The sequence below is a fragment of the Hippopotamus amphibius genome, chromosome 9 (genome assembly GCF_030028045.1).
Source record: "Hippopotamus amphibius kiboko isolate mHipAmp2 chromosome 9, mHipAmp2.hap2, whole genome shotgun sequence".
NCBI classification, from domain to species: domain Eukaryota; kingdom Metazoa; phylum Chordata; class Mammalia; order Artiodactyla; family Hippopotamidae; genus Hippopotamus; species Hippopotamus amphibius.
In genome coordinates, this window is record NC_080194.1 from 141,041,855 (window position 1) to 141,060,479 (window position 18,625).

The following is an 18,625-nucleotide window of genomic DNA, read 5'->3' on the forward strand; positions in this document are numbered from 1 at the left end:
TCAGACCGGGCTTTTCAGGTCTGTTTCCCAGATGGAGAAGGAGAGTGGAAGCGGGGAGCTTTTCTCCGCACCAGACGTACGATTCTGTAATAGCATTAAGTCAGTAAACTGGCATGCCACTCATACACTGTAAATCCCGGAGGAATAAAATCTGATTTACGAACACTTGTTAGAAGTGAATTTATACAGAAAAAAATAAATCCTTTCTCGGGGATGAATGGCTTAACGTTACAAAAGCAGACGGCAGGCACTTTAGGTGCCTGGTTTTATTAACCCTTTTGGTTCAGGGACCACGGTGCTGGGGGCTGAGGTCGGGGGACCTGCTGGCCCCACATTCACGGAGCACCCAGTGGGGTTCCCTCGGGGACCTTTGCTGTTTATACCTCTCCCATCATGCTGCCTTCTAGAAACATCCATCCGTTAGGTTGCTCCTGACCTTCCCTAAGTAGAGTCACACCGGGCGTGCCCTTCTGTAGTCAGCTTTGCCCAAGTTTGTTCATCCTTTCTCTAATGACAGTGATTGCTTCAGAAACAGACCCTCACTGAGCACCTGCTACACACCAGGCCCGGCTGTGCTGGGAACAACGGGGACCCGCCCGTGAGGGGCTCGGAGCTGGGATGAGGGGCCTACGGCAGGAGCTCACCTGTCCATGAGGGGGGCTGGACCACAGACACGCTTCCGTAACCATCCCCGAGCTGCACCCAAGTGTCTGAGATGTGCCCCCTTCACTGTTCTCCTGACACTGAAGAGTGAGATTTTTCTTCCGTGTAACGCTTTCCACTTTTCAGTCATATTAAAAAACACTACTGCATTTGAACAGCTGCAGATGTGGAAACAGACTCACAGAGGCCAAGTGACCCAGAGGACACACGGCCCACCTGAGGGCAGAGCCGGGCCAGGATCTGGGGGCCAAGGTCCAGGCTCCTGTTTCCCTGCACCCGCTGCCTCCAAGGGGACGTCTGTTGCGTCTGTTTGACGGAATGAAATGGAACGCGGATGTGGGCACCCCAGATCCACGAGGGAAACCCCCAGGCGTTTCGGGTCCAGAGCCCTCCACCGCCCGTGGGGGGCGGCGAGAGGGCGGGGCCGTCCCACCTGGGCCGCAGTTCCTGTGCTTCTTGCTCTGGCCGTGCAGGACCAGGGAGAACACCACCAGCAGGACGACCAGCAGGCTGGACAGCACCGTCACAAGCAGGAACCACCACTGCCCGTAGAATGGGGTCTCCGCCTGAGCTGAAGGGCGACACGGCGCCGGTCACGTGGGGCACAGACGAGGTCCCTGCCGTGAACGGGGGAGGGGAGGACACGGGGGACAAGCCCCGGGTGCAGGGGAGGGTGAAACGCTGCCTGGTCTGGGCAGTCGCGGGCAGGCTGACCCGTCTCCCGGAGACAAGGCTCTGGTTCCACCGCCTCTCTGGGGCCCGGGGACGTCTCAGCCCATGCCACCCCCACCCTGAAGCCGTCGCTGTCCCAGACCTTGGCCGTCACGCTTCTATTCTCCCAGTCTCGTTGGTCGTCTGGGTTGCAGGGAGGGAGGAATGCAAGTGCCCAGGCCTGCTCCTCTCTGCCAGTGCCCGGGCTTCCCCTGAGACGGCCCCCGAGCCCCCGGCTGCCTCCATCCCCACCGCCACCACCGCCTCCGCCCGGGACACCGGAACCACTGCCCAAGTGTGTCGCCTTTCCCCACGCGCCCAGATCCTTGACATCACAGGGAGGGTCTCGGGTGGCAAGTCGGCCCCCGCTAAAAGCCCCCGGTGCCGCCCCCGCCAGCCTTGGGGTGTGGTGAGTCTAAGCCTGGGAACCCCGTGACCTGACTCCTGCCCGTGCCGAGCGCTTGGACGCGTCCACACCCGCCCAGGAGCCTCTGCTCGCACGCTCTGGCCGGTGGGCCCCTCTGCCGCATCAGGCCCGCATCCCCACCCCCCCAACGAAGGCTGGGGCGGTGTTTTATGCATTTTGTGCCTCCAGTGAAACTGAGTGGAACAGCGGCTGCCTGTAGATGCCTTTTCCCAGGATGAAGAGAAAAGGTTTCATTTGAAAGCTGTTTTGAAGAGGGATCTTCTTCCTCATGTTTTATTCTGTTTACTAAGAAGAGAAAAATGGGATGGCCCGGGGGTCCCTCTGCCTTCCACCCGCTTCCCTGTTTCGGGGCCTCAGACGTGGCGGACAGAACAGGAAACCCGTTCCAGGTGGAGCCCAAGGTCTGGCTCCCAGGAGCAGAAACCCGCAAAAAAGAGCTCTCCCTTACGCTAAACACCTCACGGGACAGACGCGGAGCGCGTGCACCCTGGGAGCGAAGGGGAAGTCTCCTCTGGGTCACGTAACAGCAGAGTCATGACAGATGACAGCACTTTAAAGCCAAGATACGAGCTGGATTTCAGGCGGTACATTAAGTCCTCCGTCTAAAAAGGCCAACACATCTGAAGCCGACCGCTGGGCAGCGGCCCAGAGCGGACCTGGGCCGAAAGGCCTGGGCTGGGCTACAGGACTCCCTGGCCGGGAAGGACCCCTGGGCTGCACAGCAGGGCCCCAGGGGTGTCGGCAGGTGACGGCCTGCGGGCTTCTCGGAACCATGAGGTGAGCTGACCGCCGTCCAGCTGGCAACCCAGGCGGGCGCTGGGGTGCAGCGGATTTCAGAGGAACGGGCAGCCACGGTGCCCCATGACCTCGAGGGCCGGGAGCTGCGCTCTTACGTGGGAACGAGCCTTTGCCACCGGCTGTGCGTGTGTGGAATGAAAAGCTCTGCGCGTTGGGAACTGCTTTACATTGATTTCTGGTGCCTGAACCAAGGGAGGCAACTCTTGCATTGCTGATGCTGGGTGACGGGTGCGGGGCTCCTTATTCTCTTCTCTCTGCTTTGGGGTATGTTTACAGTCTTCTTCACGAAGATGGAGGAAATGAGGACAATTTGATTTTTCTCCATATTATTCGTTAAACAAGTGAGTGGTGCCCGGGGTCCTTCCCGCAGCCCCTCTCACGTGGCTCCTAGGCCGGGAGGTACAGGCCTGAGCACCCACAGACGCTACCCTTCCTCCAGACTCATGGCAAGGAAAGGATGAAGGATGCTTTCAATGTAAACAAGTGCAGTCAGTAGCTTAGACAAATGTGGCTGCAGGCAAGGGGAACATATCTGTCTTGATTGGAAGGAAGGCTCTCATGGTTTCTGGCCTGGACTCTGCCTGTTCCCTTCTCAAGACCGCCTCCAGTGGTCGGCCGGCAACCACCCCTCACTGAAACCCCTCTAAAGCCTGGCTTCCGATCTCGGCTGCACGTAAGGACCCCTGCGGAACTAGAAAATCATCAAGCCCAGACCTGTGGCCCCCACAGTGAAATCACTGTCTGCGGTGGGGCCCTGTGTGGCGGTTTTCTAGGCATTCCTGAGGGGTGACCCTAAGGTGCAGGGCGGGTGGAGACCAGCTTCTCACCAGCACCCAGGTGCCCAGGAGCGAGTCCAGCCCATGTGACCAGCCTCCCCTCCCCTCCCACCAGCTGCTCCTCACCTGCTACTCCCTCCGCCTCGGCCTAGGCTCTCCCTTCCCTGTGGCCATCCCCCCACCCCCACCCCCGCACCCTTCAAGACACAGATCCAGGCTCCCTCCTCCGAGAAGCCCTTCCTGATTTCTGGGTGGTCAATCCCCGCCCCCCCGCCCCCAGTCTGTTACACCCCTTGCCACGTCGCTGGTGAGGATGGAGTCTCTCACCACGGACACCACGGAGTCTGTCACTTCTTCTGGGAAGAGGAGGCTGGCCTCCCCCACGTCTGCCGCTCCACCCAGAGCAGCACCGGGGGCTGGCACCTCCAACCTCAGGCACAAGGCTCACCCGGGCCGCTCTCAAGGACACCCCGGTCTGACACAACTGCATGTCGAGGGCTAACACACTCCCTGGTGGCTGCTGGGGGTGACTGTTGCTTTTCAAAACCGGCCTGTGGCTCCACGCTGAGGACACGCCCGCTGAGGAGGGCCGCGGGCTCCCCTGTGCTGGGCGTGCCTTCACCCCAGCTCACGGCTCTGGCTCTGACCACGGGGGAAGCGAGGTTCAGAGCGGCCGGCGCACAGTTCGGCTGGGACAGTGTGGAGCGCGAGGGGCCTGGCTGGTGGCTCGGGGCCCACCCCGTCCTCCTAGCACGGCGAGAGATGCGCAGTCCTCTTTCCATCAGCGTGGCTCCAGGCCACCCTCCCTGCCCTCTGGAAGGAAGAGCATCGCCCAGGATTCGCGGGGGACAGGGCTCCTACCTGACACGGCGGCAGAGGGGCTGCTGGGCTCCCCGTAGCCCACCTGGTTCACGGCCACCACCCGGAACTCGTAGGTCACTCCTTGCCTGAGTGTGTCCAGGCGGACGGTGCAGGACGTGGCGCCCCGTGGAATGTCCTTCAGAAACACATCCCACAGGCCTTCATCTGTGGGGCAGGGAGAGCACAGGTCAGGGCGCTCTTCTCCCGGATGGAGCCCTGGGTGCGAATGCCTGCCTCCCTGCCCTCCCCAGGGACGGATGTGAGCGGCAGAGGCCTGGTGAGCTGCACGGGCCAGGGGCACAGGGTGGGAGGAGGGGCCTCCCCCTCGTGATCAGACTCTGCTAAAGCTGCAAGCTGGCTGGAGGCACTGTCCCGAACCCTCTCCTGGCCTCTGGTTTCTGACTGGACCTCATCTTCGGTGTAGGATTCCGGCTCCCTGCCGACATCGCGCCGTGTGTCCCCAACCTTTAAGGTCCCACCTTCCTGACTCACCGAGGACGCCTGCCCCCGCGCGCCACTGGCCCAGTGGCCCCTGCGCACACCAGCTGCGAGTCCTCGGCCCCCCGCCTTCTCACTGGAAATGACGATGCAGCCGGTGGGTCAAAGAGGAAACCTGAACGACAGCCTCTTTCCCCAACCAGCTGCCAGCCTCGCAGTGGTGCTGTCACGTTGTCCACGCTGCCTGGGGCGGTCACCGCAGCGCGCACGGCGCAACTGTCAGTAATCGATCACGGGCCGTGTTCTCACGCGGGGTGACGGCGCTGAGTGGCAGCTGGCACGGAGACGCACAGGCTCCGGGACAGCCCTGCCGGGGCCTCGTTCCCTCACCCGGGGTTCCTGCCAAACCAGACTCCCGTGGTGCTGCCCTCGAGCTTGAGCATCTCTTTAGGGGTTGCAGCATCAAACCTGCCCGAAGACCAGCAGTTATTTAATCTATGCCCAGGTGCTCTAAATACAAGGGTACATTTTAAAAAATACACTGAGTTTTGAACAGATACGTCTACACCCATGTTCACAGCACATTATTCACAGAAGCCAAAAAGTGCAGGCAACCCAGGTGTCCGTCAGCAGAGGAATGGACAAAGAAGACGTGGTCCATTCATACCTCAGAATCTGACTCGGCCTTAAAAAGGAAGGAAACCCTGACACCTGCTCCAACATGGATGAACCTGAGGACGTGATGCTCAGTGAAACAAGCCAGACACACAGAAGATAAATACTGTACGATTCCACTTACAGGAGATTCCTAGAGCAAGTTCATAGAGACGGAAAGAAAAAGGGTGGGTGCCAGGGGATGGGTTGTGGTTTAATGGGGACAGAGTTTCAGTTTGGGAAGATGAACAAGTTCTGGAGATGATGCTGGTGATGGTTGTGCAACAACCTGGATGTACTTAATGCTACTGAACTTTACACTCACACATGGTTAAAATGGTAAATTTTATGTTATGTATTTTACCACAATAAAAATACATATTGAATTTCTTTAAATGCTGACATATAGGAAAACATTAATAAAATTGAAATTAAAACCAGAAAATCAGATGCAGAGAGAAAGGAAGAAGCTAGACAGCTTTGGTGCGAAGCCTGCCTCACCACACGTTAGCTGTGTGACCTTAGGGAGAGTACTTAATCTTTCTGTGCCTCATCTGTGAAATGGCATCTACAAAGGGCATCTACATCACAGGTGTGTTTCAAGGGTTAAACAGGCTAATATTGCTGAGGTGCTTAGTAAACAGCACGCTCCATGAGTGTTTGCAGAGTAAAGTATAAATCCAACCTCTAAGGAGGTCGTTTGGTAAAAAGTAGGCTCAGGGCCCAAAATGTTCATTTGAAGTAGCGATCCTTCGTGCATTGTGAATTCTTTTATAGGCACTGGGTATGTGATCTTTTAAAAAGAGCAGGTGACCTGGAGAGGAAAAGCACATCTGAATATGCATGACGGCGTTGCGGGCCGAGGGTTGTCTGGAAACCAGCCTTATCACACGCCTTGAAACACCAGATACGGCCAAGCGGATCAGCCCCACAGTGAACAGGAAGCGAGTCTATATTTGCACAGGATTTAGAGTCTGCACCGACTCCGCCCCTGTAGTCACAGGCTAATGACAGAGTGGATGTGAACAAGACTTTAAAGGCACAAATCTCTGTACAGGCAGAAAGGAAGTACAATGCTTATTTATTTCTAAATATTCACATTTGTAGCAGTTTCTCACCAAGATACCCATCCCCACTAATAATGTCCAAATGGCAAGTCATAGCTTAAGCCTTTCTTTTCCTTCTGAAAATATTAAGGTTTACACATATGACTGTTGTATGTGATTTATTTCTAGTTTTGCAAGAACAACCGGGGAATAACGGGCACAGAGGGTGCGTTCTCTCTGCACATGCCACTCCCTCTGCCTGGAGCGCCTGGTGGGGGGGGGGCCTCCTCCCCTTCCACCCCCCTCACTCATCCACGCATTTGATCCACATACACTTAAGTGCTCACTCTTGGGCAGGCCCTGTTTCAGCCAACAGGGAATCAGATGAGATTTCTGTTCTCAATGAGCTATTTATATAAGTCTGCAGGTGGGGGACAGAGGAAAGTCAACCTGGTCATTTCACCCTTCCAGATTCATCTTTTTGAGGTTAACCCTGACTACTCCTACACTCCAGGAAGAGATGGCAGCTTCTGCCAATGGGCCTCCAGGACACTTTATATGTACCTGTCTGTTTGCACCACTGGGCTCCTGAACTTTTCAAGAGTTCAATAAATATCAGCCGACATGATTTATCTCCCCTTCCTTACTCCTCTCCTCTCCTCCTTCCACCCACCCTTCCACCCACCCTTCTACCCATCTTTCCATCCATCTTTCCACCCATTCCTTCCACCCACCCTTCCATCCATCCTTCCATCCACCCTTCCATCCATCCATCTATCCATCCTTCCACCCATCCTTCCACCCAGCCTTCCATCCGCCCTTCCACCCATCCGTCTACCCACCCTTCCATCCACCCTTCTACCCATCTTTCCATCCATCCTTCCACCCATTCCTTCCACCCATCCTTCCACCCAGCCTTCCATCCACCCTTCCACCCACCCTTCCATCCACCCTTTTACCCATCTTTCCATCCATCCTTCCATCCACCCTTCCATCCATCCCTCCATCTACCCTTCCTTCCATCCATCTATCTATCCTTCCTTCCATCCATCCTTCCATCCACCCTTCCATCCATCTATCCATCCATCCTTCCACCCATCCATCCATCCATCCTTCCTTCCATCCATCCTTCCATCCTCCCTTCCATCCATCTATCCATCCACCCTTCCATCCACCCTTCCTTCCATCCATCCATCTATCCATCCATCCTTCCACCCAACCTTCCATCCATCCTTCCATCCACCCTTCCATCCATCCTTCCTTCCATCCATCTATCTATCCATCCTTCCATCCATCCATTCTTTCATCCCTCTGTCCTTCCATCCATTCATCTTTCCGCCCCCATAGCCTTTCACAGGACCTGGCACAGGCAAGCTTTCAGTAAATAACCACCACCACCATTGTATTTAGCACTTACTATGAGGAAGTCACTGTTCTAAGGGCTTTAAACATTGAATAAGTTGTGCAGTGTTTTCCCTCTAAAAAGACAATTTTATGCTGTGAAAGAGACTAAAGAAAAAAATACAGACTCTTACAAACTGGATACTGTTTAAAACCATTGAAGTTACGGGACGAGGCACGTGAAAGGTATTCCCCGACTGCCCAGCAGGCCTGAGCACTTCTGTGGTGTGCTCTCCAGATGCCTTCTGCACTAATGCTTCTGCAATGCTTTCTTGCTACCAAAGAAAAAAGGTTATTTCCCCTTTCTCTACCATCACCTAAAGGCCACATTTTACTTTAAGCGCTCTGTCATAGCTCCAGGAATTATGTGCATTTTTCATAAAAACATTTAAAAATATTGATACAGAATCTCAACATAGATGGTTAACTACATTGAAAAATGCTTGGAGGGGAGGAGTCATACCAAGAGAATTTCCTTCTGAATAACTGAAAAAAGTTCGCATTTTTATTCTGCTAATTCTTCCTTTCCAAAATTAGCATACTCAGCATTTTAGATTCCGCTCATAATTCACCGGGCTATTTATCGGCACTAATATTCACGCCGTGATCATGGCACCAGAAACCTCAGCGGCTGCCGAAGCATCCACTCTGTCTCTGCACCGTGGATTGTTTTCCTCGTTTGTATTATGTTGTTAAATATCTCAATAAATCAATGATGGAGAAAAGTATGTCTACAAATTAGGGGGGAAAATGACATTATAGAACTATTAAGCATAATGCGATTTGTGCAGCTGATTTTCCACGCACCAGGATAATCCCCGGGCCCGGGTTTCCATCTCAATCAACACTTGAGGGGAGTGTGGGCCCTTGTGTGTTTCTGGGGATGCACTGAGCTGGCTTCAGACCCCAGGCGAGGCTGCTCCACCGGGTGCTCGTCAGACCCAGCCTGCTTCCCGTCCCCCGGGTTGTGGGGAACTCATGATTGGCCCGAGGAGAAGAGTCACTCTGTTTCCCAAAGCCACATCCCTGGATGACTGATGCCCGAGGCCTGAAGACCAGCCCTGCGGACGGCGCCAGGGCTTTGACCTTCCTGGGGGTAACATCGACCTTCAGGCTGGGGCCTCTGGACGTCTGAGGCAGGGTGTCCCTGGCGTCTGCTGGGCCCGGCCCTCCTTCCTGGACACCCAGCGCCTTCCTGGACTCTCGTTACTGAGACACTGCTGGGAAAACGCCAGCGCGAGGTAGGAAGGCGGGGGAACCGCTGAGAAATAAACTTTGCAAAATGCTGCTCGAGAAACTGCACTCCGCTTTATCCATCCCCGCCGGGCTCGGTAGGGAAGCTGAATGAGCGTCCACACACCTAGGGTGGTCCCACTGTCTGGTCTTCCTTTAAAGACATCAGCTCCTGGTCTTGGCTGTGCTGTGGCAGGATTTGTTTACTAAGAAAGAAGAACGGCTAACACTGAAAATTCTTGAGGAAAGCAAGCGCCTCCCTCCACACAGGTCGCTGCCCCGACCACACTTGGGTCCCGTGAGCGCATGGAGCGAGGCAGCTTCTCTCCTGCGGGGCCAGCACCTCCCCGCCCCGTGGCAGGAGGCACATGCGCTCCCGTCCTCGTAACCTGGAGCGGGAACACCGCTCTCCGCACCGCACCCAGCCCAGCGCAGGCACATCCCAGGGTCCCGCTCCGTTTACCCCCCGACGCCTGCAAGCGCGGCTGCGGCAGGTTTCAGGGCAAAAGTGTGATTTCATGGACAATTTAACAGGGTCTCCACGCTGAATGAAAGTGTCATTCCGAGCCTGAAGTTCCTGGTTCCACTAACTCACACGACCGACGATATGATGTCAGCTTGCAGCCTGAGCCTGGCAGCTGTTTATTCCTTAAATGCGGCCATTTCCCTTTGTATAAATGGTCTGGGGCGGAAATTTAACTGAAACAGGTGGGGCTTAAATCTGGGGCTAAATACATTTGATAAAAAAGTGATATTTTATCTGATCCTTGTTTAGGGTAGGACACACAATGAGATGAATGTTGAAATGCAAAGGATGGCTTGTGATGGGGACCCAGCCCAGAAAGAAATGGCTGCAGAGGCTGACGGGCTGTCAACACGGGGTCGTGATGGAGACAAGAAGTGAACACAGGCCAGTGACAGCGTCAGAACTGCGGCTGCAGCCCTCGTGCTGAAAATGCTGACTTGGCATCTTCCATGGATTTTAAACCTTTGGAAAAGCACTGATTTTTGTCTTTGTTCAGTTGAAAAGTCCCACAGTCTAAGATCAAAGGTGGGCAGAATGAGAGGGGAGGGGCTTGGAGGGCCCCCAGGAGGACTGCAAGTGGGCAGGGAGGGGCCCTCGGAGACAAGGGGCCATCCTGCATCTAACCCCCTCTCATCTCTGGGCTAAATACATTATTTGCGGGAAAAGGCAACACAATGTCTGCCTTGTATTGGGTACATCCTAAATACGTATTTCATGGCTGCTTTGGAGAGGAAAATATATTTATAGTTCCTTTAGTGCCATTCCAGTCTATTGTGTAAATATGTAAATTAGGTTTCCTGATCTACACAGTAAAACGCCTCGGGATAATGTGTGTAAATAAATCATCTGCATATGCCCACTGCACAGTTTCCACTGCCTTCCTGGGAGCTTAGCAACACCGGCGGGGGGCGGGGGGGGGAACCTTCGCACAACTGGAGAAGTGAACCTTCGGCAAGGCTGTCCTGCGGGGTCGGGGCCGCGTCCGCCCTCACTGACGGCCCTCCTCCAGGAATGAGAGGCCCTCTGTGTCCTAGTCCGACGTGAACTTCATCAGCGGCTGTTCAGTTCGGTGTTTTCACGTTCGGGCATCCGCAGAATTTGCAGGGGTTAAGAGGAAGATGCGCAAGGCTGCATGGCCACCTGCCTGGGCTGCCGGAGCCCTGCTGGCCACCCTCCCTGCACCAGCCAAGCGGATGAGCTCCTTGCCCTCCAGGGCAAGATGGGGACGAGGCCTGGTGGGCAGAGAGCAGGCAGCCTGGGGCCCGGGCCTCCCAACACAGTGGCTCAGCCTTCCCAGACGCCCAGTGGTGAGGGGACCCTGGGTGGCCCCCTATCAAAAGCCACCGCTCCCGGTGGCCCCCACACCACAGCCAAGCTCCCCTTAGACACCACAGCCCTGCCCAGAGACAGTCTCGACGGAGCGCGAGAGGGTGCAGCATTTACTGCTGTGTGTAATGAGGCCTGTAATAGATGACAGCTGAGATCCGAAGCCCACGGTTCCCGCAAGGTGTTTAAATATTGACACTCCATAAACACATCTCATCTGACTCCGAGCAGCTGCGGGCCTCCGTCACGGAGAGGAGGAGCGGGCCGGGGGGTCTTTCTCAACGTTCAGTAGCTGGACGGTGAGTCCGGCAGCCTGCTCTGGTCCAGGCGAAATTGCTGGTAAAACCTGCGTTCCGACGTTGAGAAAGTGAAGCAGAATCTTCAGCGCTCGCTGAAAAAGACAGTGTCCTCCAGGTCAGTTTCCTGCCGCGTCGTGGTCCCCGTGGGTCTGCTTCCACATCCTGGTACCGACCCGGTGAGCTCGGACGCCAGCTGGCTGCAGAAGGCTCCGGCCCGGGCGAGGCCCCCGGGTGTGGGGCGACGCCCCTTCCAGACGCCCTGAAGCTGCAGGTCTCACCATCGAGCACCTGCTCCCTTCATCACAGCGGCTGCAGGAGCGGTGCGGGCGCTGGGAGGGGAAGTGAAGCAGCTCCCCAGGAAGCCTGTGCGTCCACCCTCCCCGCCCTGGGGCAGCCCCGCGCGCTCACGGGGGCTAAGGTCCCAGGCCCACGCGCCCGCCTCTGGCTGCTGACGAGTCCTTCCCCCGCAGGCTGGTCACGGACGTGAAGGTGCTTGTCTCAGAGAGACGCTGGTGCACTTGACTGACCGGGTGAGGAGACCCCCCCGTGGGGATTTTTAAAAAATTGTAAGCTAAACTTTTTATTTGGAGATAACTGTAGATTCCCATGCAGCTGTGGGAAATAGCACAGGCATCCCATGTGTCCTGTATCCAGTGTCCCCCCAGTCCCCGCCCCAAGGGTGTCATCTTGGGAAACTGCATATAGGACTGCAAACTGGGAAACCGATGTTGACACAGTCCTGATGAGACAGGCTGGGACCCGGACCCTTTGCTGCAGGGCTTGCACCTGGACACACCTCTCCTCAAGCAACAAAATACAAAGAAACTGTGTGGGACTAAAAATAACTGCACGCATGAGCAGTTGGGGCAAATTCTGGACCCAAAAGATACAGAGACCAAAAAACCCAACTGCTGCTTTTGAAGCGCCCGGAGGAAAAGCAGGGCACTGCGCACGTCCCCTGCACACAACCCCACCTACGGGGCGGGCAAACCACCTGAGCCACCCCTCCGGCCTGACCCCTGGACACACCCCTACCCTCACCCCCTGTAAGGAACCAGCTCGCCACCCACCCCAGGGAGTGAGGGAGAAAGGAGCCTGTGGTCTGTTCTCACTCCCTGCTGCAGCAAGGCCCCACTAGAGCCTTGCCTGAATGTCTTCTCTGGCCTCTGATCCATTTCTGTCAATTAAGGAGGCCAAGAACCCTGGCTGGCAACAGTGACACAGAGTGTTTCCGTCACCCCAAGGGGTCCTCGCGTGGCCCATTTACAGCCACTCGTTCACTGGGACCTTTAACTCTCGTCGGGACACAAGCTTTCAGGTGAAGGAAATGACTCAGTGAGAGTCTCTGGTGCGCGTCCTTTAGACCAAGGCTTCCCCATCTTCTCTTGGGGCCGTGGACCCTCTGGTAACCTGCTGACTCTGAAGGACCCCACCTCAGGATGCTTTTAGATGCATAAAATAAAACGGAAAAGGAAACCAGTTATATCGGTGAGGCTCGTAAATGCCCAGTGGTAACCGCCAGTTCACAGTCATGTCCGTCCGTCTCCTGGTTACGGGGAAGGTCTGGATCACGTGGGTTTCCTTTGCACCCTTGTTAAGCCACGTGGTCTTTGGAAGACGTGGGGGAGAGACGTGCATTTAGGTGACACCCTTTTCCCAGGGAACTTGGACGTCGTCACGTCTTCACGAACTCTTTGTATTAGAAAGTCTAGCAGGGTCTGTGTACAACCGTCATTTCAGTGCGGTGGTAAGTGTGAAGGGTCTTGGGAAATCTCCGCACAGCTGGCATGGGATACGCACGTCGCTGTGATTTCTACTGCTGGCCGTTTCACTGGTACTGCAGTTACTTAGGTGGGCTCTCACCTACTGCGTCCCCTCATCACCCACACCTTCAAGACCTGATCCTTAGGATCTCAGAATGCGACCTGATTTGGAGACACGGTCTTCGCAGACATAATTAGTCAAGGTGAGGTCATGAGGCAGGGCCGTAATCTGTTATGACGGGGGTCCTTAAAAGGGGCAATTTGGACACAGACAGGAACACAGGGAGGAGGCCACGTGAGGAGGGAGGTAGGGGTGTGGCTGATGTTTCTGCTACAAGCCAAGGACCCGCAAAGACTCAGCAATGCGCCTGGAGCCAGGGGAGAGGCCTAGACCAGACCTGCCCCCCACAGCCCCCAGAGGGAACCAGCCCTGCTGACACCTTGATCTGGGCCTTCCAGCTTCCAGGACTGAGAGGAATGCATTTCGATGATTTAAGCAGCCCAGTGTTTGGTACTCGGTTTCAGTAGCCGAGGAAACTAACACACATTTATAAGTGAAGGAAATGCTAAATTTCAGTTAGAGGCTAGTGAAGACAAAAATGTATTTTTTTTCAGGGCTTCCCTGGTGGTGCAGTGGTTAAGAATCTGCCTGTCAACGCTGGGGACATGGGTTTGAGCCCTGGTCCAGGAAGATCCCACATGCTGTGGAGCAACTAAACTTGTGTGCCACAACTACTGAGCCTGCGAGCCTCAACTAGAGAGACTGAGAGCCACAACTGCTGAGCCCAAAGGACACAACTACTGAAGCCTGTGCACCTAGAGCCTGTGCTCCGAAACACACCGCAACGAGGAGTAGCCCCCGCCCGCCACAACTAGAGAAAACCTGAATGCAGCAACAAAGACCCAATGCAGTCAAAAAAAAAAAAAAAAAAAGTTTTTTTTCCCATCTCAGTTGAAGGGTCTCCCAGGTTCTATCTGTGAGCCCCTGGGTGGGCCTGAGCAAGGTAACCTTTGCAATAACTCTCCCTGGATTTCGGGAGCAAACGGCTTGTTTCCTTCAGGTCAGTGCAGCCCCACAGCCTCAGTCTGGGCCCAGACCTCCCAGGGCCTTTCAGCCACAGCGCTGGTTGACCTTGGAAAGTGTCCTGGGTCAGCAGAGGGCCGGCTGGCTATTCTGGGGGCACTGCTTTCAGAGGTACGGGGGGAGCAAGTGGCTACAGAAGCCTCCGGTGAGCCCAGGCCGGTCACGGATTTGGGACCCTCTGTTTCCAGAACAGGCCAGACACCCTGCTTATCAGAAACTGTCGGGACCCCCCAGGCCAGAGGGCTGAACGTGGGTGTCTTGAGCCAAAGAATCATTCCTGTCGCCTTTGCCTGGAAACTGTTTTGGTTTTATGTACTAGGTTTCTCCTTGGACGTTTCCAGAAGGCACTTCTACCTAGTAATCTTTCAAAAGCAATTTGGTGGGGCGGCAGGGGCGCCTGTGACCCCACGGTATCTGTGACTTTGGGGACCCTTCCTCTGGGTCTAACAGCTTCTTTAAACACGAGACAAAATGCGCCCGCCCCGCGCTGCGGCCCACCGGGCGGCGGGCCTGGCACGCCGTGGCTTGTCACGGGCAGATGTTCCTGCTGCGCCGTGCCGCTGTCTGAAGGTCACGGTGAACATGCCCGGGGCCCCTGGCGGCTGCTACCCTCCCAGCTCCAGCTGTAACCTCCGACTCAGCCCATCAGTTCGTTTCCCACAACGTCCGTCCTTAGGTGTCAACTGAACGGAGAGAAGGGGGCCCTCCTGGGGCAGATGGGGCCGCTCTCAGCAGCTGAGGGGTGGGTTTCTCACCCACAGGAAGGCTCGCGATGACCAGAAATTCACCAAGACCCCGGGCGGAGTCTCTGAAACCACTCGCGGGTGTCAGGGGAGCCGAGCACGGCCTGATGCGGCCCTGAGTTCTCACGCACGTGTATCTGAGTGGCTGTCCTCCTCCGCCTAGGCCTGGGGAACGTGGCCGTGACCCCGCGGGGGAGCCTCTCACTTCACCTCGATTCCCTCCGTCTCCACGTCGGCAGGGAAACGCTGGGCTGGGAGGCCCGCGGCTCTGACACGTCCCCTCTTTTACAGACGCAGAGACACCGCTTCGGGGCGGCGCCCACCCTACCTGAGGGCCTGGCCTCGATGACGTAGCCCGTGGTGGGCGTCCTGCCCGCGCGGCCCTCCGTCCACCGCAGGGTCAGCTCAGAGGCAGATTTGGTGACCGAGATGTCTCGAGGGGAGCCCGGGGAACCTGTGCACAGAGCAAAAGAGAGTGGGCGGGCTTTGGCCTGGGGACTCCTGGGCCCTCAGGGGGCCGGGCTAACCCGGGCTCAGTCGCAGGCTCCTCCCCTTGAAAGTGGGTGTGGGGGTGGGGCTGACACTGGCCTCCCAGGGTCCATCAGAGAATCAAGAGAGGTGAGACAGGGCAGTGCCCGCTTGAGCCGCTGCCCTGGCCTCCGTGAGCACTTAGCCACAGGCCAAGGTTGTTTGCGAGGCAGGAACCTCGTGGCTCCCCTTCACGATAGGAAAACCAAAATTTTCTTGTGTATCTTATTTCAAAAGTTGAATGCACTTATTTTCTCTTAATTTTTTTCCAGAAACCAAATACAGACTTGACTCGCTTAACACCTAAGAATTTGCTCGTGTGTATGGAACGAGGCCCCGTGCCCACATTCACGTTAACACATGCTTTTGAAAACGGGGCCAAGAGAGTCCTGAGCTGATGCCGGCTCTGAGCTGCCACCCCGGCGTGTCGGCGTGCAGACAAACCCCTAACTAGACAGAGGAGGCCGGGTACTCACCCTCGGCCGGCCCGGCCGTGACATTGGCTTGCAGCTCGGGCCCGTAGGCGATGGTCCGTGCCTGCACTCGGAAGAAGTATGTCACCCCCTTGGTGAGGTCCCGCACCTTCAGCCAGCGCTGCCTGTTCCCCTTCACGTCCACCGTCACCACCTTGCTCACCCCTAGAGCCGCAGGGAAGGGCAAGAAGGGGCTGGTTCAGAGGGGCCTTGCACACCGTCTCCTGGGCTGTGACAAGGAGGAGGCCTGTGGGTTGCTAAGGAAGTATTTCTTACAATTAGGAGGATGTTAAGTGGTGATAGTGGCCAATTTCCAACACAGATAAGTGCAATTAGAGCCTAAGCTTGACACGCGGGTGCTGACAAAGGGAAGAACCGCCTTTACGCCACGCGGGAGGGGGAGGAGGCGGCCCAGGCTCCCTGGTCACGTCGGGGGAGAACCCCGGCGACCAGCATCGCGGGGAGGGCAGGCCCCCGACATCTGGAGGGCCCCTCTCCTCTCGGCTCTGAGTTGCACAAAGCCCTGTGTCATGTCATAGGCGATCTCAGCCTTCCTGACTTAGGGGGAGGGAGTGTGGGGGAAGAAGACAGAGGAAGACTTCGCGCGGGGGTTACACGCGCCCCTCCCACCCCCCGCACGGAGTACCCTGCGGCCCGAAGGCCTCGACAACCACACTTCACCTGGGACCTTGAAGTGAGGATGGAGAAGCTGTCACCACAAACAGTGGCGCCTCCATCCAGAGATGCTTCCCTCACAAACGCGGACGCGGAGCAGAAGGGATGCTGGTTGTGCCAAGTTTAATGAGAAAAAAAGAGATCTGACATTTGGGAGGAGAATACGTACTGAAAATTACACAAACGTAGCGTTTTCCAGAAGGGAAGCTAGGGCTCTTTGGTAACACAAGTTTGAAAATGATGCGTTTAAACAAAAAGGCTACGTAAGCTCCAGACTGCGGGACTTCTCAGCCTTCAACTCGTGGATACGGAGGAACCACTAGGAGGAGGATGTCAGGCCGCGGCAGTTCCAGGACTTCTCAGGCTGCAGAGGTCGGGTGCGAGAGTCGCGCGTGGTGCCTGCTGTCCTGGGCCTAGCGTCCGCCCCACCGCGTCCCCCACACAGAGAACGGCTGGGGGGCTGCCTGCCCTCGCTGTGGTCTGCTGGTGTTATCTGCACCTTGAATCCTAGGGTAGCCTTGACCTCAGAGGAGCCCAATGACGAGCGTCCTTGCTACAAAATGCATCCAGTTTTCAAAGTCATCAAAGCAAATTCCCCTAATCCTTCAGGTCTGCAGAATCCCCTCTAGTCGGTTTACTATGTTGATATTATGCGTCTTATAAAACATTTGTTCAGCTACATCATTCTCGTCCGAATTATTTCAGAGCGATTTTGGCTGCTTTTGTGTGATTGGAGCTTTTCTGTAGAGAAGCAGGGCCACTTCTGCCCACAGAGGCTGCCCCTCACCTGCACGGGTCCGGAGAGAGGTTTCAGGGATGACAGTCTGTACCCATGGTGACCGTCACCGGCAAATGCACAGGGTCCTGCCGGATATAGAGTTTTTCTGGAGAGCAGCCCCTTTTCTGTTAAAAAATACTTTCCTTCTCCTCAGAGCAAAGCCAACGCTGTGAACGGACTTTGTGAATTCTATCCTACCAGGAGGCATAGCTCATCTGCCCCGTCCCTGCCCCCATCTCAACCACGTCAGAATCTTATTTATTGAATCAATTTTAAAACCATGCCCTGCACTCCAAGGCCTCAGGGTGCAATTGCCTAAAATACTTCCATTTAAAAAACATTTAAAAATACATTAAAATAGCTCTTCCACAGAATCAGAACACGGCTCAGTGCTCCGCGGGGCTGGGGGCTCCCCACGCAGCCGGGACTGCTTTCCTGGTGGGGGACCCGGGACCCGCAGCCCTGCATGGGTGCCGTGCGCCCTCCCCCCGGGGCCCGGGCCACGGGCTGTCTGAGCAGGTCCTGCAGGCGTCTGTGCAGACACTGCCCGGCCCAGGCGAGGGGGCAGGAAGCAGGGCCAGCAAGGCCACCCTCAGGCTGACATCATTGCTTTACAATTTGTTTTGTACTGTCTTTACCACAGACCTGCATGTGTGTATAAACACAAATATCACCTCCTCGGCGACCTTCCCAAGGGAGCCAGCGTTACCACGGAGCGTTAATATAACTCTAGCCCCAAGTAAAGATGCCCGAGGTTCTCCCTGCGTTTGCAGCCGTGTCTCTGGGAGATGCACAGGTCTTCTGGGGCACACGAAAGCATCGAAATGGCTTGGAGTCCCGGTTACCACTTTCACGGTTTCCTGTTGGAAGTCTTGGATCCAACACTGAAGTGGGTGAGGGCCAGGCTTCCCCAGGAGACGCCCTTCAAGAGGGCTGCACACCCAGATCAGCCAGCTGCCCTAAGGGGAGGACACATATACTCGAGGACCTGGGGGCTGCTGGGGCGGGACAGGCCCAGGTGTGGGGACTTGGGGTGGCACGGGCTGGACCACGGCCGGAGGAGCCGGGCAGCCTGCCCTCAGTGGGTCTGGGAAGCGGAGGCCTGGAGTTCAGTTGGTGTTCACAGCCATGGCCTGGTGTTCAGCCTCTCTGTCCTCACCCACAACTCCGTCCACAGTGTCGGGCCTGCTCAGCTGTGCAGCAGCGCGGTCTCACATTCAGGAGGACAGAACACCCCAACGTGCCCAGGGCCGGGAGGAGCCCAGGGCCGGGAGGAGCCCAGGGCTGGGAGGAGCCCAGGGGTAGGGCCCTGCTCCAAGTCTGGCCGAGGGCAGGTTCTCTCTGAAACTCGCAGGCGGCCAGCGGGACGGGGGGTGCAGATGCCCCGGGATTTGGAGCCCGTCCCAGGTCTGTCACTTGTGC

At 56.3% G+C, this 18,625-nt stretch overlaps 1 protein-coding gene across 1 annotated transcript in view; it reads right to left on the reverse strand.

Moving 5' to 3' along the window:
- SDK1 (sidekick cell adhesion molecule 1) overlaps window positions 1–18,625 on the reverse strand; it is a 793,009-nt gene that overhangs the window by 10,985 nt on the left and 763,399 nt on the right. The window contains exons 39-42 of the mRNA XM_057750135.1: window positions 15,754–15,915; window positions 15,078–15,203; window positions 4,237–4,401; window positions 1,097–1,234 (exon numbers count right to left, since the gene is read on the reverse strand). Coding sequence (XP_057606118.1) covers window positions 1,097–1,234; window positions 4,237–4,401; window positions 15,078–15,203; window positions 15,754–15,915 — 591 coding nt within the window. The remainder of the gene's footprint in view (window positions 1–1,096; window positions 1,235–4,236; window positions 4,402–15,077; window positions 15,204–15,753; window positions 15,916–18,625) is intronic.